General features: G+C 42.7%; 1 protein-coding gene across 1 annotated transcript in view; it reads left to right on the plus strand.

Moving 5' to 3' along the window:
• LOC143808495 (galactose-3-O-sulfotransferase 2-like) overlaps nt 1-22,114 on the plus strand; it is a 64,134-nt gene that overhangs the window by 27,677 nt on the left and 14,343 nt on the right. The window contains exon 2 of the mRNA XM_077291222.1: nt 12,615-12,707. Coding sequence (XP_077147337.1) covers nt 12,615-12,707 — 93 coding nt within the window. The remainder of the gene's footprint in view (nt 1-12,614; nt 12,708-22,114) is intronic.

Consider the following 22,114-nt stretch of genomic DNA (forward strand, 5'->3'; position numbering starts at 1 on the left):
GTGTTATGAGTTAATGCTAGAGTCTTAAAGTAATTTCTGGATGGTGTTTTGATAGGGTTTTCTGCTGACCATGAAAGTGCCCTTTCTGTCTTCATGCTATCTAGTAAGCGGACCTCAATTTTGCTAAACCTATTTTCATACTACGTTTGTCATTTCATCTAAAATCACCGCCAATATATGTGGGGGCCTCTGTCTGCCTTTTGGGAAAATTTCTCTAGAGGTGAGCCAGGACTGTCTTTTCCTCTGCTAGGATTAGGTAGTTCTCCGGCTGGCGCTGGGCATCTAGGGATAAAAAACGTAGGCATGCTACCCGGCCACTTCTAGTTGTGCGGCAGGTTTAGTTCATGGTCAGTATAGTTTCCATCTTCCAAGAGCTAGTTCTCATATATGCTGGGCTATGTTCTCTCGCCATTGAGAATCATGACAGGGGTCATTATACAGTATTGAGCATCATGTGGGATCATTATACAGTATGGAGAACTGTGTGTGGGCATTATACAGTATTGAGCATCATGTGTGGCCGTTATACAGTATGGAGCATCATGTGCGGTCATTATACAGTATTGAGCATCATGTGTGGTCGTTATACAGTATGGAGCATCATGTGCGGTCATTATACAGTATGGAGCATCATGTGCAGCCATTATACAGTATGGAGCATCATGTGCGGCCATTATACATTATGGAGCATCATGTGCAGTCATTATACAGTATGGAGCACTGTGTGGCCATTATACAGTATTGAGCATGATGTGTGGCCATTATACAGTATTGAGCATCATGTGTGGCCATTATACGGTATGGAGCACTGTGTGGCCATATTTTTTTGTTTAATTATTGTATATGAAACAGTGTGATCAGCAGTGCTAAATGGGTGTGGTTGGGACGTGGATATGGGTGTGACTAATTATGAATGGGTGTGGTCAGAGGAGTGGCCTAAAATTTGCCGCGGCGCGCGTTGCGCGCCACAAACTTTGTCCCTCTTTCCCATCTTCAAAAGTTGGGAGGTATGGTATAACTATGTGCTTAATTCTAAAACTCTGGGCAAAACCGTCAATGAAAAAGACCTGGGAGTATGGGTGGATGACAAACTCATATTCAGTGGCCAGTGTCAGGCAGCTGCTACAAAGGCAAATAAAATAATGGGATGCATTAAAAGAGGCATAGATGCTCATGAGGAGAACATAATTTTACCTCTATACAAGTCACTAGTGCGACCACACTTAGAATACTGTGCACAGTTCTGGTCTCCGGTGTATAAGAAAGACATAGCTGAACTAGAGCGGGTGCAGAGAAGAGGGACCAAGGTTATTAGAGGACTGGGGGGTCTGCAATACCAAGATAGGTTATTACACTTGGGGCTATTTAGTTTGGAAAAACGAAGACTAAGGGGTGATCTTATTTTAATGTATAAATATAGGAGGGGACAGTACAAAGACCTTTCTGATGATTTTTTTAATCATAGACCTGAGACAGGGACAAGGGGGCATCCTCTACGTCTGGAGGAAAAAAGGTTAAAGCATAATAACAGATGCGGAATCTTTACTGTAAGAGCAGTAAGACTATGGATCTCTCTGCCGTATGATGTTGTAATGAGTGATTCATTATTTAAATTTAAGAGGGGACTGGATGCCTTTCTTGAAAAGTATAATGTTACAGGGTATATATACTATATTCCTTGATAGGGCGTTGATCCAGGGAACTAGTCTGATTGCCGTATGTGGAGTCGGGAAGGAATTTTTTTCCCCAATGTGGAGCTTACTCTTTACCACATGGGGTTTTTTTGCCTTCCTCTGGTCAACATGTTAGGGCATGTTAGGTTAGGCTATGGGTTGAACTAGATGTACTTACAGTCTTCCTTCAACCTTAATGACTATGTAACTATGTAACTATGACTGGTGAAACCAAGGTGGGCTTTTTGCAGCTCACAGAGATGGGGCTCTGTGGAATATCGCTGGCAGTTTCGGAGCTGTATACAACCTGACAGTTTCACCTTTAAGGAACATGACTTTGAGAACAAAAAGATCAAGATAACTATATTGTCGTTGGCCCGTAATAAATCATTTTGGGTATCTGCCTCTTTATCTAAAGCTAATATTTATGAAGAGCTATTATGGCAAAATATTCCAGAGGTCATTCTCAAAGTACAAGATATTTTAGAAACTGTGAGGCTTAATAAGATAATATCTTGTGGAATTAATGGCGACATATAAATGAGTAAAATAAATATGCTAATTAATTAAATGGAAAGGAATAAACTAAGAGACAAAAGAACACGACAGGGTCTTATCCGATGATACGAAGAGTAAAAACGTGAAGCCACTCACCTGGTGCGGTGAAATTCGGTAACATGAGATAAGCAGCAGGTATTACAGCTCCTGCAGGACACCGGTCACATATGGACCCAGAGAAAATGAAGAGCAGGAAGGAGCGGTCATTCAATCTGCTGCTGATAAAAGCTCGATGGCCGGATGAAATCAAAGGATTTTTATTTCATCGGTTTACAAGTCAACGCTTTTCCAGATTTACATAGGACTCTATTTAACAATATTCAGATTTTTCTGCTGCTTGTGCGCTGTCATCATTCACCCCACCACCAGGCAATCTGATGGTTTATTATGGCAGCCATAGCCATCAGATGACTCCAACACTGCATTTTTCTTTTCCTTATTGGAATAATCTAGCCTATTCAAGATTTGCATCACCATCAGTTTACGACCTGGAGAATATTGTTACCAGGTCATTTTTTTTTTTTTTAAAGCCCACTGAACACCATAAAAAAAGAAAACCCCAAAAGCAATGAAAAATTGTATTTTTGTCATCATTTCAAAACCTTTATTTTGTCCTATTTTTCAGTACGCTATAGAGTAAAATAAATGGTGTAATTAAAAATACAAATCTTCATGTAGCTATATCAATTGGAAAATTAAAAAGGTATGTATTTAGGAAGAAGAGGAGAAAAATGAAAGCACAAAAATGAGAACATACCGTACACAAATGGGGTGAATTTGCTTGTATAAAGTATCTGGAGAAGCATATTTGAATGTACTGAGGACAGAGGAAAGGTTATTGCAGATTCCTTTACACCTGTGATGTGTAATATTTGCATACACATAATGGCGTATGATCTATAATAGCAAAATTGTTCTTTATGGAAACATTCAGCAACTGAACCACAAACCCGCATGCATCAAGCAACCTTAGGGCTAAAAATTCAAAGTCTTTCCCTGCCAGAACTCGTTCCTGTGATAGCCTACAGGGCTGTCACGTGTCCTTGTATTTTAGCAGACCGAGTCCACACCAAAACATGAACACATGTCCGACTTTAATCTGATTCATGGATCAAACCCGCCAATGCAAAACTCTGGATCCAACTCATCAAAGTATTTATGCCAGAATGATGGCAAAAAAAACTTTGAAAAGTTGCAAAAATTTTGCACAACGTCAAGTTCAAGAAAACTGCAATTTTTAGCATTTTAATGGCACTTTCTGCCAGCTTTGTCAATGTGGTTTGATTTGGGGCGGATGGATAGGGACAAGTCGTGATAACACCAACTTGACAAATTCATCAAAAGTGCCGTCGTTACTTACTCCAGACATGTTACTCCGGTTCTTGATTTGAGTAACATTTGTGGTGAGGTGCGTCACTGGCAAGATGCGCCAAATCCAATAAGTGGCACTCACCTCTTAATGAACATGGCATGACATGCGGGTGCCATCAGTGTGACGTACGATTTTCATGTTTGATAGGAGAAGCTTGAGAAAACTTCTTCTGCACAAAGTAAAAAAAACTGACCCATGGACCAAAAGCTGATGGAAATCTGATTGAAAACGCTAATGGAAATGGTGCATTTTTACATATATGGGAAAATCACTGCCATCTGAGTGCGCCCTTGTACAGTACATGTTCATGTTCATGGGTCTGGTGTAAAATAACATAGGGATATTCTAGATGACCTGTTATCTGACTATGGTGTCCTCTGTAAGAGCAGTATCGTATAGGGACTGGACTTCTGTAATTACAGAAAAAAAAAATAGCAGAAAAAACATTGTGGCATTTGGCTAATAGCAAGTAACAAAGAATACGTAATTAATAATTATATGTCTTCTGCGGCCATTATGGGAGTGATGCTTCTGCCCCCTCAATAGTGACTGCTGACCTCCAAGTATACGTGCAGATACATAACAGTCATTAGTTAGTGGTAAAGGGGAGCGCTCCACTGTATTATTCCATAGAGGGGCTGTTCAAGATTTTAAAAAAAGCAATTGTCTGAGTGAAGTGAAGTTGATTAAAAAAATCATTACTCCCTGTTTAGAACTCCTGCAGCTCCAGGGTCACCGCTTTGGTGGACTCCACCAGACCTCAATATTTTACCATATATTTTTATTATCAGAAAGCCTGTCTGACAAATAATAATATTACTGTCAAGGAAAAGATGCTAATGTGGGAAGAGGAAACGACCCAAACAAATTATCTCTGCTGTGTCCTTTGGTGCAGTGTTTCTTTTGATCTGACTTTTTTTTAAAAGAATGCATTAAAAGCATTGATGAGACCGGAAATGTGTCAAACTGAATCTTTCCCAATGTTTTGGCTACCCCATCTGTGAGCAGGATGATGTAGGGGCAGAGACCCTGATTCCAGGGATGTGTCACTTAATGGGCTTCTTTTTGTCATTTTGATAAAATCCCTGTTTTCTCTGGTGCAGATCCAGAAGTTCTCTAAATGCCGAGCTCTGTGTAACTCCGCCCACACCACTGATTGGCAGCTTTCTATGTACACTGTGCATAGGCAGAAAGCTGCCAATCAGTGGTGGGTTGGGGTTATTCAAAGCTTATAATTATGGATGACTGCCTGGCAGCACGTTTACTAGTCCTCTAGTGATAATCTCCTGCTGACAAAACAGTGATTTTATAAAAACTACAGAAAGAAGCCCAGTAAGTGACACATCGCTGGATCCAGGTTCTGTCTGTACATTATACAGCTCGCAGATTAGGTAGCAAAAACCTGGTGACAGATTCATTTTAATGCAATTCATATAGTAATAAAATGCATGATTTGATTGTATTGCTGCGCAGAGATCTGTCGGGTCCATGTGTGCCAATCAGAAGCCAGAATATGACATGGGCGTGCACGTGACTGGGGGCGCATGGCAGTGACTTCATGCGCTCCCGTTTCTTGCACTCTGACATCAGCTTCTGAAGAGGACGCGGCACAGCTGAGGAGCGGATGAGAGGCGAGTATAATTGTTTATTTTTTTCTATGCATTAATGAACAGCGTCAGAACGGGGAACATATACCAGGATGGGGGATATATATAACAGACTGGGGTCCAGGCAAGATACGGAACATATATACCAGCATAGCGGATATCTATACCAGGATGCGGCCCAGGATAAGGGACATATATATCAGAATGACGGATATACAGCTTTGGCAAAAATTAAGAGACCACTGCAAAATGTTCAATTTGTCTGATTTTTCTCTTTATAGGTATAGTTTTGAGTAAGGCTACTTTCACACTAGCGTCGGTACGGGGCCGTCGCGCTGCGTCGGCCCGACGTACCGACGCATACTGTGCAAGCGCCGCACAACGGGGGCAGCGGATGCGGTTTTTCCACGCATCCGCTGCCCCATTGTGAGGTGCGGGGAGGTGGGGGCGGAAATGGCGGACCGTCGGCACCAAAAAACGTTACATGTAACGTTTTTTGCTGCCGGCGGTCCGCCACATTGTCTAAGTCTTCTGGGTAATTTCGCAATGCATCGCCGGGAACGGAAGATGGCGGCCGGCGCGAGCGGCTCGGCGGACTACGGAGGGTGAGTATAGCAGGGTTTTTGTTTTTTTATTATTTTTAACCTTACATTTTTTTTTACTATTGATGCTGCATAGGCAGCATCAATAGTAAAAAATTGGGGACACACAGGGTTAATAGCAGCGGTTATGGAGTGTGTTACCCGCGGCATAACGCGGTCCGTTACCGCCGGCATTAACCCTGTGTGAGCGGTGACCGGAGGGGAGTATGCGGGCGCCGGGCACTGAGTGCGGGGAGTAAGGAGCGGCCATTTTCTTCCGGATTGTGCGTGTCGCTGATTGGTCATGGCAATGGTCGTGGGTGTTTTGTCACGACCAATCAGCGACTTGGATTGCATGACAGACAGAGGCCGCGACCAATGAATATCCGTGACAGAAAGAAAGAAAGACAGACAGAAGGACAGACAGAAGACGGAAGTACCCCTTAGACAATTATATAGTAGATAGAATTATAAGCAGCAGACCAAAAAAAGGGAGAATATGGAAAAAAAAACATATATATCCAATCAATTGTGATCACACAAGCGACACAATGTCAAATAAATTTATGATCATATACACAGAGCCCCTCTTCATTTAATTTTAAATTTATTTAGAAAAATAAATCAATAAAAAACATACATATAAAAAATAAATAATAAATAATAAATAAAAATGAAAATTGTGCCTGAAGGCTACATATGTGCTTGTGACTGTGAAGTATGAAAAAGCGAAAAAGAAAAAAGCAAAAAGAAAAAATGAAAAAATATAGAAATAAAAAAGGGGGAGGAAGTAATATATATCAAAGTTAGTACAAAACACCTAACATGGTTATTAGAAGGTAAATATACATAATAGTGAGGTAATTAAAGTGCATAGGTAAAAAGAGTTAAATAGATATAATGCACCACATACGGTGCACAAAGTGTAAGAAAAAATATGTATGGTAATGAATAATCAAAACAGGGAAAATATAATGCAGCACGTATTGTGCATGAAGTGCAAAAGATAACAATATAGGATCAATGAAGAAAGAAGAGAGGGCCTGTACCTTTAAGGTCCGCCTGTTCCTAACACGGCACACACCCCGACACACGTTTTGGAATTACATTTAATTATATTAACATATAAGAAAAATACAGATTTGTCTGGATCACAGATATTAAGGTATAATTTTATTCAGCTTCCTATGACCCATGTAGACAGCTTAGAAGGGTTGATCCTACTGACAGATCCTCTTTAAAGTGCAAGAGTTGAGAGTGAGAAAATTGCTGTGATGACCAGGATAGTTACGTACTTTAGCTGTGTCACTTCCAATGTTCACCTTCTGCCCAGTTTTCCAGAGTTCTTCTTCCTCCCCTTTAGGCCGGCCTCACACTAGCGAGTTTTACGGACGTAAGAGCGCAGAAACTACGTCCGTAAAACTCGCATTACATACGGCACAATTATTCTCAATGGGGCTGCTCCTATTAGCCGTATATTACGGTTCAGTATTATACGGCTTTCTAAGGCCGTACAAAATCGCAGCATGCTGCGTTTGTCAGCGTATTGCGCAAAAAAATCGCTAATGAAAGTCTATGGGGGCGAGAAAAATACGGATTCCACACGGACCTGCAGTGTGACTTGCGAGAAATACGCAGCGGTGTTAGTGAAAAGTCGGTAATTCAATTGCCGGCTTTTCATTTCTCCTGCACAAACCCGACAGGATATGAGACATGGTTTACATACAGTAAACCATCTCATATCCCCTTTTTTTTTGCATATTCCACACTACTAATGTTAGTAGTGTGTATGTGCAAAATTTCAGCGCTGTAGCTGCTGAAATAAAGGGTTAAATGGCGGAAAAATTTGGCGTGGGCTCCCGCGCAATTTTCTCCGCCAGAATGGTAAAGCCAGTGACTGAGGGCAGATATTAATAGCCAGGAGAGGGTCCACGGTTATTGGCCCCCCCGTGGCTAAAAACATCTGCCCCCAGCCACCCCAGAAAAGGCACATCTGGAAGATGCGCCTATTCTGGCACTTGGCCACTCTCTTCCCACTCCCTGTAGCGGTGGGATATGGGGTAATGAAGGGTTAATGCCACCTTGCTATTGTAAGGTGACATTAAGCCAGATTAATAATGGAGAAGCGTCAATTATGTCACCTATCCATTATTAATCCAATTGTTTGAAAGGGTTAAAAAACACACACATGATTTAAAAGTATTTTAATGAAATAAACACAGCGGTTGTTGTAATAATTTATTGTTCTCTCAATCCATCAGGAACACCCTCGCTTGGAAAAATAATAAACGCACAAGATACATACCTTCTGGTGAACCGTCTCGTCCCACGAGGTAATCCATCTGAAGGGGTTAACTAATATTACAGGCAGGAGCCCTGCTAAATGCAGCGGTGCTCCGTGCCTGTAATCCCCGGCGAATGAATGAAATGTAGGTCATTGACCTACATTTCCTTCAGTCGCGGTGATGCGCCCCCTGGTGGATGTCCTCATATGACCTGGAGCGTGGGAAAAAATTCCCAGGCTGCAGTTCATGAGAACATCCAGCAGGGGCGCATCACCGCGACTCAATGTAAGTACAGATCACTGCTTTCCTTTCAGCACCCGGGGATTACAGGCACGGAGCACACAGCTGCATTTAGCAGGGCTCCTGCCTGTAATATTAGTTAACCCCTTCAGATGGATTACTTCGTGGGATGAGACGGTTCACCAGAAGGTATGTATCTTGTGCGTTTATTATTTTTCCAAGCGAGGGTGTTCCTGATGGATTGAGAGAACAATAAATTATTACAACAACCGCTGTGTTTATTTTATTAAAATACTTTTAAATCATGTGTGTGTGTGTTTTTTAACCCTTTCCAACAATTGGATTAATAATGGATAGGTGTCATAATTGACGCCTCTCCATTATTAATCTGGCTTAATGTCACCTTCCAATAGCAAGGTGGCATTAACCCTTCATTACCCCATATCCCACAGCTACAGGGAGTGGGAAGAGAGTGGCCAAGTGCCAGAATAGGTGCATCTTCCAGATGTGCCTTTTCTGGGGTGGCTGGGGGCAGATGTTTTTAGCCACGGGGGGGCCAATAACCATGGACCCTCTCCTGGCTATTAATATCTGCCCTCAGTCACTGGCTTTACCATTCTGGCGGAGAAAATTGCGCGGGAGCCCACGCCAATTTTTTCCGCCATTTAACCCTTTATTTCAGCAGCTACAGCGCTGAAATTTTGCACATACACACTACTAACATTAGTAGTGTGGAATATGCAAAAAAAAAGGGGATATGAGATGGTTTACTGTATGAAAACCATGTCTCATATCCTGTCGGGTTTGTGCAGGAGAAATGAAAAGCCGGTAATTGAATTACCGGCTGTTCACAGATATCGCGCTGAATGAAATCTAAATACAGAATATATATATATGTGTCTCAATGACATATATATATATATATATATATATATATATATATATATACACTGTATATATGTTTTCCCGAACATTTGAGCACATAAATCCATTAGATGTCGGTTTTGCAAGCCTGCGCGAAAATCTCGCAGTACGGATGCCATACGGATTACATACCGAGGATGCCATGCGCAAAATACGCTGACACACCCTGACTACGGATCACTATTTTGGGAACATTTCTCCGTATTACGGCCGTAGTACGGACGTAAAAAACGGACCGTATTGTCTTACGCCGAGTGTGACGCCGGCCTTAGTCAACAACATTGGGAGAGGGCCCTACAGACCCTGATCTTGCCCTGTCATGGTAGAGCCTCAGAATGCTCCATGTGACTACAGGGAAACTTTGACAGTGACAATTGATAGACCGCTATGATATGATACAACAATAATGCTTGGACTCATGGAGACTTTTTTAAACAAGTATTATTTCAAATGTCTTTCACTTTGGTTGTCATTGGGAATTGCTTTCATGCTCTAGAGGTTTCTTTCCAAATCATAGCTTTAGGGTCACATTTTTTTACCTGTTCTACTAGCAAAAATTATATGTCACATCTATAGTGTTGGCATGCTTTATAATCTAACCTCACTTGTAAAACCACATTTCTATTACGCAATGAGAAGGATGAAATATCTTGCAAGCTTTTGCGGCACACCTTTCACTGAAATCCTCCTTTCCGTATTTTTGGTGAGCCTTTTTGCAATTACTGTGATCCCCACATCAGGGGCACTTTCAGGACCTACATTTAAAGCCCTGGAAAACATCGTATGCACTAACAGGGCCAGTGACTATAATAATGCAGACAGAGACAATCTGTTCTCTGTTGAACATCATTTTCCACCACTTAGTCCTACCGTATTTTTTGGACTATAAGACGCAGGTTTTTCCTACAAAAATGTCTAGGAAAATGGGAGGTGCGTCTTATAGTCCTGATGTACCTGCTCTGGATGAGGTGGGGGCGCGGCAGGGGTGGAGGAGCGGGTCACAGGAGGCAGGAGCCGGTGGCTGTTTCCTAACTCCTGTGCCTGTACTAAAGAGAAATGAATATTCACTGCACTCCACGCCCCATGGAAAGACTTGAATATTTTTTACTGACGGCACTCAGACCGAGAACACACCTGTGTGAACTAAGCCTTTCCATTATAAATTACTCTGTTCAACTCCTAGCTTTAACTTCTATCCACAATATTGCCATGTGAACGTGTCCTAACTTATTAATAGTTTCTTGAAATCTCTGCTGCTTCTTGGCTAAGAAGTCTATGAGCGTTGTCACTCAATGATTGACAACCATCACTATGTGAGCATGTATTCATTGATAGCTAATAATTACTGATAAGACCGCCCGCTGGACTCACAAGTCAAAAATCAACGGAGATTTCAATCAATACTTTATAAATGTTACTGAATCTTTTTGCACAAAACTTTTTATTAATCTGCTATTTGCTGACCTCCTTTACATAAATTGCTGCTGGCAGATCAGTTTGCCTTTATAACAATTCAGGTTCCCTTTTAGGACTACGGCGAAACTATATTATGTTATCAACAATTGCTCATTTTTGTGATACCGTTGACACTTTTCACTAGACTAGCAGTAGTGTTCCTCTTTGAGTGAGGATCCATAGGATTAATTGAGATGTATGTAGACCAATAAGCAAGAGAGCCAACAATCTTCTCATCCATCTTCCATTTTGGACTTGCGCAAAGTTGGATTATTTTTTTATACACTCGGCCTGAGTTTAGATTCACAAATCCATGTGATTGTTACCATCTGAGAGAAATGGATCTGAGGTGTCATCATAGTTGCTTCCATTTTTTTGTCTTCATCTTTTTTTCACTGAAGCAGGTAGACTTATATTTTATATTATACAGTATAAATAATGTAATATATAATATATATATTATATTTTACATTCACTGCCTTTTAATGTATCAGTTAAAAACAAAAGGAACCCAAATGTAACACTGAAGTACAAAGTCTGTCTTCAATCTGTCATCCATTTCTCATGGATATTCATAGACTTTAATGGCCGAGTCTGATCATCAGAACAGATGAGAATAGGACAAGCTCAGAGTCTCACAAACCGGAGACACATCCGTTTTTAAAACTGATTTGCGAATGGCTCAATGAAATTCTGCTTGTCTGCTCCTGTATTATTCTGGTGATTATAATAATTGCACTATAACTGTAGAGTGTGTCCCGGCAGGTATTTGTAGTTGTGACATCACTGTCACCTGTAGATACAGAAGTCAGCAAAGCTGGAATAACCTTTTGATGTTAAGATCTACCAATAATCCCCCACAAACATAACAGAATTAATCAACCTGTAAAGGTTGGAGAAGATGGCGTAACACCCCTCTGAAGACCCCTGTTTTAAATATATGAAAATCTACTCTATTGTATGTGTTATTCTTCTAGAGGTGGCAGTTCCTGTTAGGGGGTCAGGGTTAACTATAGGGCCGGCCTACAGTTGAGGGGAAGTAATAGGGACCTGTGTGTTAGTTCTTGCGGTGATCGAGTCATTAATGAGCAAGAGAGAATAGAGGACACGCTCAAAAGACGACTACCATCTTTGGGTGTGTGTGTGTGTGTGTGTGTGTGTGAGAAGAGACAAGAAAAGGGAGCAAGTTTCAGCAAGAGATCTTCAGTGGTGGCAGTTTCTCATAGCAGGCAAGCTGGGGGCAATTAGGTACTAGAAAACCTAAAGGAAGCAGTGGTGTTAGCAGACCTGGAGACCAGTCATCAAGGAAGCCAGAGTCAGCCAGGCTGGGGTACGTCAATAACGTGATAGCTAGTGAGAGCTCCCTTACACTGTTTCACATGAGTGCAGTGGCCACAACGAAACACATTGACCCATGTGGCCCTGTACCAGGAAGATGCAGTTACCTAATTTGTCCTGTTGATCATCTGCAATGTTCACCACAAGTAAGGTGACACCGTCCAAAATCGATAAGAATGTGCCTCTGTAGTATGCAGAAGAAAACAGCAAGCTTATTTCCTACTACCCTCTGTACATAAGTTTTATTGTCAGTAAAAAGGGCTTTATTTTTACAAACTTGTCTGGTTTCCTCATCGTGGGTATAAATGGTTTCAGCGCTGCACAAATTGGGGCAGAGCTGAACCTGAAGGTGTCCACATTAGTAATACCACCACGAACATCCATTCAGGACTCCCGTCTTCATGCAGCATGGCGGAGCATGGAAGAGGAGTACCTCATCCACGGCTACGGCCCCGCGTTACAAACATACCCCAGTAGACACTAGATAATCCAGCTCCCAACAGTCACCATATAACCTACCCACCCCATATCAGGTCATCTACCTTCCTTGGATTTGAATTAACTTTTTATCTTACCTACAGGAAAAGGAAAATCAAACATCTGAGGCAATTGTATATTGTGTTTATCGTCTCTGGAATTATCTCCATTGTGATTTTATTCCAGAATCTGACAAGGTGAGTAGTTTGAGAAAATTGAATTTAGATTAGAGAATTTAATGATTTTTGTTGCAAAAATCTACTTCTATGCATTGTTTTATCTATATTAGACTATTATAATTGATCTTTCACATCCATATTGCTGTATTATTTATTATTGGTAGTATTATCTAGTGTTATTAAGCAACACAAAGTTACAAGGGTTGTCTGCTGAAAACAAATGATCACCTATTACCTATTACCGGTAATTGATGTGGCGTCTGACCGTTGGGACCTGCACCAATTGCAGAACAGGATTTTTGTATCCCCATTGGCAAACTTGTATCCCCATTACAAAATGGACTGGCAGGTCGGATGCCAAAGCACTGCTCCATTCATCCTCTATTTGGTGTTCGTAAAAAAAAGCACAGCGCTCGGTAGCACCATAGGAAATTATTGGAGCTGCGGTAGATCATGTACAGTGCCGCTCTAATCTAACTGGGATAAACGTTCCCAGTTCTGCCGATTGGTGAAGGTCTCAGAGTTCAGACCAAAATCGATCAGTCAGTTATCACTTATCCAACTCGTTTTCACCAGATAACCCCTTTCACTTTCGTGGTGCATCTCTATGGGTGCTAAATATCGCTATGGTTAATTTTTGAAAATTATTTGTAAAAAAAATAAAACAAAGAATGCCGTCACATAAAAGAGAACCATTATTTCTGAACATCTTTCATGAAGGTTTTTCTACCTATATGTTTTACTACCTCATGCTCATCAGATTTTCTATTTTTGCTGCGTGGTCCTAATAATTGCATTGTTCATTCAAACATATTCTGATAACATTTTATCAGTGTGAATTTATTGCAAGGTATATTTTCTCACTTTATCTCAATTTGATTTGGAAGCCGCCTTCAGGTATAAAAATCAACAAGAATAAGTCAAGACAGGGTATTAACCCCATCACGCCGCAGCCCTTTTTCGTTTTTTGTGTATCTGTTTTTCGCTCCCCTTCTTCCCAGAGCCATAACTTTTTTATTTTTCTGTCAATATGGCCATGTAAGAGCTTGTTTTTTGTGAGACGAGTTGTACTTTTGAACAACACCATTGGTTTTACCATAGCATGTACTCAAAATGAGAAAAAAATTCCAAGTGTGGTGAAATTGCAAAACAAATGCAACTCCACAACCGGTTTTTGGATTTTTTTTTACCATGTTCATCAAATGCTAAAACTGACCTGCTATTATGATTCTCCAGGTCATTACGAGTTTGTAGATACCAAACATGTATAGGTTGTTTAATATTTAAATGGTGGAAAAAAAAAACAAAGTTTGTTAAAAAAAATAAATTTTGTCATTTTCCGAGACCCATAGCGTTTCCATTTTTCATCATCTCAGGTTGGGTGAGGGCTTATTTTTTGCGTGCCAAGCTAACGTTTTTAATTATTCCATTTTCATTCACCGTGTAAAATGCTGTACTTAAATATAACCTTTATTTAAAGTCTTAACGTGATATAAAAAGAGAGGAATATCACCATTAAACAGAAAAATATAGGAACCAGGAGGTGCCTGTACCTATCAGACATCACTTCACACATATACAATACAATGCACCTTACACAATACATATAAAAGAAGCAAGACATTATTCACACTACACAATACACATAATGCAATTAATGTCTTCAGGGGTATGAACGTGACAGCACATAAACGATTTACCAACGATCACGACCAGCGATACGACCTGGCCGTGATCGTTGGTAAGTCGTTGTGTGGTCGCTGGGGAGCTGTCACACAGACAGCTCTCCAGCGACCAACGATGCCGAAGTCCCCGGGTAACCAGGGTAAACATCGGGTTACTAAGTGCAGGACCGTAAAGCACAGCACAGCGGTGACGTCACCGCTGTGCTCTGCTTTTACTTTACGGCCGGCGCTCACAGTCAGTGCGGGAAGCTGACGGCGAGGGACGTGACAGACATCAGAATGTGAGTATGTACTGGTTTTTTTTACATTTACAATGGTAACCAGGGTAAACATCGGGTTACTAAGCGCGGCCCTGCACTTAATAACCCAATGTTTGCCCTGGTTACAACGAACACATCGCTGGATCGGTGTCACACACACCGATCCAGCGATGACAGCGGGTGATCCAGCGACGAAATAAAGTTTCAAACGATCTGCTATGACGTACGATTCTCAGCGGGGTCCCTGATCGCAGTAGCGTGTCAGACACAGCGAGATCGTATGTATATCGCTGGAACGTCACGGATCGTGCTGTCGTAGCGACTAAAGTGCCACTGTGAGACGGTACCGTTACACTAAGGCTATGTGCACAATTTGCAGATTTTGATGCGGATCAGCAACGTTTCTGGACGCGCAGAATGGCATCAAATCCGCAGTGTAGTGCACAAGCAATGTTAGTCTATGTGAAATTGACATTTGGTGTGCACTTGCTGCGGAAAAAAACTCGCGGAACGCAGCGTTTTATTTTCCGCAGCATGTCCATTCTTTTTGCGGATCTGCGGCATTTCTGCACCCATTGACTTCCATTGTGTCAGGCCAATCCGCAGCAAAACCGCAGGTTTAAAAAAGATCTGCGGTTTTGCTGCTGATGTGCCTGCAAGAAACGCTGCAGATTGGGAGGGGGAAGAGTGTGTGCGTGGAGTGTGGGCGGATACTGTGTGTGTGGGCGGAGAAGATGTGTGGGGCTGTGTGCGGGTGTTTGTGTGTGCGCGGGACTGTATGTATGTGTGTGTGTGCCGGGCTGTGTGTGTGTGTGTGTGTTTGGTGTGTGAGGCTGTATGTGTGCGAAGCTGTGTGTATGTGCAAGGGTGTGCGAGGCTGTGCGGGGCTGTACATGTGTGTGTGCGGGGCTATGTGTGTGTGTGCGTCAGACATCATCCGATGGGACTACTAGTTCCTTCAGGCTATGCCTGCTACAGTGACAGGTAATCGGATGATGGGACAGTAGTAGTCTCATCATCCGACTACTGTGTTCAAGTGTAAAAAAAAAGGCTAAGTGCCTGAATTGGCACATCTTACAGATGAGGATCTGGGAGCTGGTGTTTGTAGCCGGGGGACCAATATCCATGGCCCCTCTCTGGGCTATGAATATCAGCCCGCAGCTGTCTGCATAGCTTTTCTAGCTAATAATTATAGGGGGACCCCAAATCATTTTTTGGGGGGTCCCCCTATTTTTAATAGCCAGTAAAGGCTAAACATACAGCTGCGGGCTGAGATTCATAGCCTGGGAAGATACATGGGTATTAACCCCTTCCCAGGCTATAAACATCGGCCCCCTGCCATCGTCTTTCCCTTTCTGGCGCAGAAAATTGAGCAGGAGCCCACACCATTTTTTTTTTCAATTTTTTTTTAAATTAAAGGGTCACACTTGCCAGAAACTCGCATGAGTCTCACACCTCAATACCCAGCACTGCCGCCGGCATTCGGGACCAGAGTGTGCAGCTGCATGTATTTCTATGTAGCTGAATGCTCCGGTCCCAATGCCAGTGGCAGTGTCGGGTACTGAGGTGCGAGACTTGTGCGAGTTTCTTGCACGTGTAACCCTAGCCTAACGCAGATTTTGTGTGTGTGTGTGTGTCTTTATTTAACTCTTTAGTACATTTTATTATGTTTATTACTAAATCTCGGTCTTGGTATTATCTATCTATAGATATATCTATCCATTTATCTATAGATATATCTATCCATCTATCTATAGATAGATCTATAGATAGATAGATACCGTATATACTCGAGTATAAGCTGAGATTTTCAGCCACTTTATTTAGGCTGAAAGTGCCCCTCTCGGCTTATACTCGAGTCATTGTCCCAGGGGTCGGAGGGGAAGCGGCAGGAGTGGTGGCTGTTACATCATACTCACCCTCCCGGCGCGGTCTCTGCACCTCCCTGCCTCTCAGATGGTGCCTGCAGCTCTACCGGTGTTCAGCGGTCACATGGTACCACTCATTAAAGTAATGAATATGGACACAACTCCACTCCCACAGGTGTGGCGCACATATTCATTACTTTAATGAGCAGTACCATGTGACCGCTCAACACAGGAACAAGCTGCTGGCGCAGAGAAGCAGGAACTTGCAGAGAGACCACGCCAGGATGGGGTGAGTAGGATGGGGGAGGGTAAGCCATGCGATATTCACCTGTCCCCATTCCACCTCCTCGCTGTGTCTTCCGCGTCCTCTGGCTGTGACATTCAGGTCAGAGGTTGCGATGACATGTTCAGTGCGTGCCCTCTGCCTGAACAGTCACTGCAGAGACCCGGAAGACACAGCGGTGCATGGCGGTGGAACAGGGACAGGTGAATATCGCAAGTGCTGGGAGACTGAGCCAGCGATGACTCCTGACCTAGCCCTCATAGCACGTCGGTGTCCCTGCCTGCTCAGGTCCCTCGCACTTGGCGCCCAGCAATGAGAGGTGAGTATGTAATTTTTTTTTTAATCGCAGCAGCAGCATATGGGCATATTATGCTATGGAGCATCCTATGGGGCCATCAACCTTTATGGAGCAGCATACGGGGCATAATATTCTATGGAGCATCTTATGGGGCCATCAACTTTTATGGAGCATTATAAGGGGCATATTATTCTATGGAGCATCTTATGGGGCCATTATTAACCTTTGTGCAGCATTATATGGGGCATATTTTTATATGGAGCATCTTATGGGGCCCATCATGAACTGTATGGAGCATTATATGGGGCTCTTGATTCAATATGGATATTCAAAAACATTTAACCTACTGATGTCTCAATCAATTTTACTTTTATTGGTATCTATTTTTATTTTTGAAGTTTACCAGTAGCTGCTGCATTTCCCACCCTAGGCTTATACTCGAGTCAATAAGTTTTCCCAGATTTTTGTGGCAAAATTAGGGGTCTCGGCTTATACTCGGGTCGGCTTATACTCGCGTTTATACAGTATATCGATAGATAGATATAGCTATAGGTAGATAGATCTATAGATAGATAGATAGATCTATTGGCGGAGTGTTGGGTACTGAGGTGTGAGACTCGTGCGAGTTTGTCGCAAGTGTGACCCTGGCCTAATGCAGATTTTGTTGGTGGGTGGGTGTGTGTGTCTTTATTTAACTCTTTAGTACATTTTATTATGTTTAGTACTAATCATCGGTCTTGGTATTGTCTATCTTTAGACATACAGTACAGACCAAAAGTTTGGACACACCTTCTCATTTAAAGATTTTTCTGTATTTTCATGACTATGAAAATTGTAAATTCACACTGAAGGCATCAAAACTATGAATTAACACATGTGGAATTATATTCTTAACAAAAAAGTGTGAAACAATTGAAAATATGTCTTATATTCTCGGTTCTTCAAAGTAGCCACCTTTTGCTTTGATGACTGCTTTGAACACTCTTGGCATTCTCTTGATGAGCTTCAAGAGGTAGTCACCGGGAATGGTCTTCCAACAATCTTGAAGGAGTTCCCAGAGATGCTTAGCATTTGTTGTCCCTTTTGCCTTCACTCTGCGGTCCAGCTCACCCCAGACCATCTCGATTGGATTCAGGTCTGGTGACTGGAGGCCAGGTCATCTGGCGTAGCACCCCATCACTCTCCTTCTTGGTCAGATAGCCCTTACACAGCCTGGAGGTGTGTTTTGGGTCATTGTCCTGTTGAAAAATAAATGATGGTCCAACTAAACGCAAACCGGATGGAATAGCAAACCGCTGCAAGATGCTGTGGTAACCATGCTGGTTCAGTATGCCTTCAATTTTGAATACATTCCCAACAGTGTCACCAGCAAAGCACCCCCACACCATCACACCTCCTACTCCATGCTTCACGGTGGGAACCAGGCATGTAGAGTCCATCCGTTCACCTTTTCTGCATTGCACAAAGACACAGTGGTTGGAACCAAAGATCTCAAATTTGGACTCATCACACCAAAGCACAGATTTCCACTGGTCTAATGTCCATTCCTTGTGTTCTTTAGCCCAAACAAGTCTCTTCTGCTTGTTGCCTGTCCTTAGCAGTGGTTTCCTAGCAGCTATTTTACCGTGAAGGCCTGCTGCACAAAGTCTCCTCTTAACAGTTGTTGTAGAGATGTGTCTGCTGCTTGAACTCTGTGTGGCATTGACCTGGTCTCTAATCTGAGCTGCTGTTAACCTGCGATTTCTGAGGCTGGTGACTAGGATAAGCTTATCCTCAGAAGCAGAGGTGACTCTTGGTCTTCCTTTCCTGGGGCGGTCCTCATGTGAGCTTTGTAGCACTTGATGGTTTTTGTTGTGAATTTGCTTTTTGCTCCCTCTAGTGGTTACTAGTTTTTTGACTCTGGTTTTTCTGTCATTCCTTTTATCCGCACCTGGGTCGTTAGTTAGGGGTGTTGCTATATAAGCTCCCTGGACCTTCAGTTCAATGCCTGGCAACGTAGTTATCAGAGCTAGTCTGCTGTGCTCTTGTCTACTGATCCTGGTTCCAGTTATATCAGCTAAGTCTGCCTTTTGCTTTTTGCTATTTGTTTTGGTTTTGTATTTTTGTCCAGCTTGTTCCAAATCTATATCCTGACCTTTGCTGGAAGCTCTAGGGGCTGGTGTTCTCCCCCCGGACCGTTAGACGGTTCGGGGGTTCTTGAATTTCCAGTGTGGATTTTGATAGGGTTTTTGTTGACCATATAAGTTACCTTTCTTTATTCTGCTATCAGTAAGCGGGCCTCTCTGTGCTACACCTGGTTCATTTCTGTGTTTGTCATTTCCTCTTACCTCACCGTTATTATTTGTGGGGGGGCTTCTATCCAGCTTTGGGGTCCCCTTCTCTGGAGGCAAGAAAGGTCTTTTGTTTTCCTCTACTAGGGGTAGCTAGATTCTCCGGCTGGAGCGTGTCATCTAGAATCAACGTAGGAATGATCCCCGGCTACTTCTAGTGTTGGCGTTAGGAGTAGATATATGGTCAACCCAGTTACCACTGCCCTATGAGCTGGATTTTTGTATTCTGCAGACTTCCACGTTCCTCTGAGACCCTCGCCATTGGGGTCATAACAGTTTGCCAGGCCAGTATTAAATGTTTAATGCATTGCAGAAGAGGGATTATAAGAAAGAAGATTCTGAGTTTTTTTTTTTCTCCTTCCCCTTTACCTCAGAGTGGCTATGCTTGCTGCAGACATGAATGTCCAGACCTTGATTACAAGTGTGGACCAGCTGGCTACTCGTGTGCAGGGCATACAAGACTATGTTATCAGAAATCCTAGGTCAGAACCTAAAATACCGATTCCTGAACTGTTTTCCGGAGACAGGTTTAAGTTTAGGAATTTCGTGAATAATTGTAAATTGTTTTTGTCCCTGAGACCCTGTTCATCAGGAGATTCTGCTCAGCAAGTAAAAATTGTTATTTCGTTCTTACGGGGCGACCCTCAGGATTGGGCTTTTTCGCTGGCGCCAGGAGATCCGGCATTGGCTGATCTTGATGCGTTTTTTCTGGCGCTCGGTTTACTTTATGAGGAACCCAATCTTGAGATTCAGGCAGAAAAGGCCTTGCTGTCTATGTCTCAGGGGCAGGACGAGGCTGAAGTGTATTGCCAAAAATTTCGGAAATGGTCCGTGCTGACACATTGGAACGAGTGTGCACTGGCCGCTAATTTTAGAAATGGCCTTTCTGAAGCCATTAAGAATGTTATAGTGGGTTTTCCCATTCCCACAGGTCTGAATGATACTATGGCACTGGCTATTCAAATTGACCGGCGGTTGCGGGAGCGCAAAACCGCAAATTCCCTCATGGTGTTGTCTGAACAGACACCTAATTCGGTGCAATGTGATAGAAAAACCGCAAATTCCCTCATGGTGTTGTCTGAACAGACACCTGATTTAATGCAATGTGATAGAATCCTGACTAGAAATGAGCGGAAAATTCATAGACGCCGGAATGGCTTGTGCTACTACTGTGGTGATTCTACACATGTTATCTCAGCATGCTCTAAACGTATAGCTAAGGTTGTTAGTCCTGTCACCGTTGGTAATTTGCAGCCTAAATTTATTCTGTCTGTAACTTTGATTTGCTCACTGTCATCTTATCCTGTCATGGCGTTTGTAGATTCAGGTGCTGCCCTGAGTCTCATGGATCTCTCATTTGCTAAGCGCTGTGGTTTTACTCTTGAACCATTAGAAAATCCTATTCCTCTTAGGGGTATTGATGCTACACCATTGGCAGCAAATAAACCGCAGTATTGGACTCAGGTTACCATGTGCATGACTCCTGAACACCGCGAGGTGATACGTTTCCTGGTTTTACATAAAATGCATGATTTGGTCGTTTTAGGGCTGCCATGGTTACAGACCCATAATCCAGTCCTGGACTGGAAGGCTATGTCAGTCTCAAGTTGGGGCTGTCGTGGTATTCATGAGGATTCCCTGCCTGTGTCTATTGCTTCTTCTACGCCTTCGGAAGTTCCGGAGTATTTGTCTGATTATCAGGATGTCTTCAGTGAGTCTGAGTCCAGTGCACTGCCTCCTCATAGGGACTGTGACTGTGCTATAGATTTGATCCCAGGCAGTAAATTTCCTATGGGAAGACTGTTTAATCTGTCGGTACCTGAACATACCGCTATGCGTTCATATATCAAGGAGTCTCTGGAAAAAGGACATATTCGTCCGTCTTCTTCCCCTCTTGGTGCGGGATTCTTTTTTGTGGCAAAAAAGGACGGATCTTTGAGACCTTGTATTGATTATCGGCTTTTAAATAAGATCACTGTCAAATTTCAGTATCCTTTACCGCTGTTGTCTGACTTGTTTGCCCGGATTAAGGGTGCCAAGTGGTTCACCAAGATAGACCTTCGTGGTGCGTACAACCTTGTGCGCATTAAGCAAGGTGATGAATGGAAAACCGCATTCAATACGCCCGAAGGTCATTTTGAGTACTTGGTGATGCCTTTTGGGCTCTCCAATGCGCCTTCAGTTTTTCAGTCCTTTATGCATGACATTTTCCGGAAGTATCTGGATAAATTTTTGATTGTTTATCTGGATGATATTTTGGTTTTTTCTGATGATTGGGATTCGCATGTGGAGCAGGTCAGGTTGGTCTTTGAAATTTTGCGTGAAAATTCTTTGTTTGTCAAGGGCTCAAAGTGTCTCTTTGGTGTACAGAAGGTTCCCTTTTTGGGGTTCATTTTTTCCCCTTCTGCTGTGGAGATGGACCCAGTCAAGGTCCGAGCTATTCTTGATTGGACTCAGCCCTCGTCAGTTAAGAGTCTTCAGAAGTTCTTGGGCTTCGCTAACTTCTACCGTCGTTTTATCGCTAATTTTTCTAGCATTGTGAAACCTTTGACGGATATGACCAAGAAGGGCTCCGATGTAGCTAACTGGGCTCCTGCTGCCGTGGAGGCTTTCCAGGAGTTGAAACGCCGGTTTACTTCGGCGCCTGTTTTGTGCCAGCCTGACGTCTCACTTCCCTTTCAGGTTGAGGTGGATGCTTCGG

Source organism: Ranitomeya variabilis, chromosome 2 (genome assembly GCF_051348905.1).
Source record: "Ranitomeya variabilis isolate aRanVar5 chromosome 2, aRanVar5.hap1, whole genome shotgun sequence".
Taxonomy (NCBI): Eukaryota; Metazoa; Chordata; class Amphibia; order Anura; family Dendrobatidae; genus Ranitomeya; species Ranitomeya variabilis.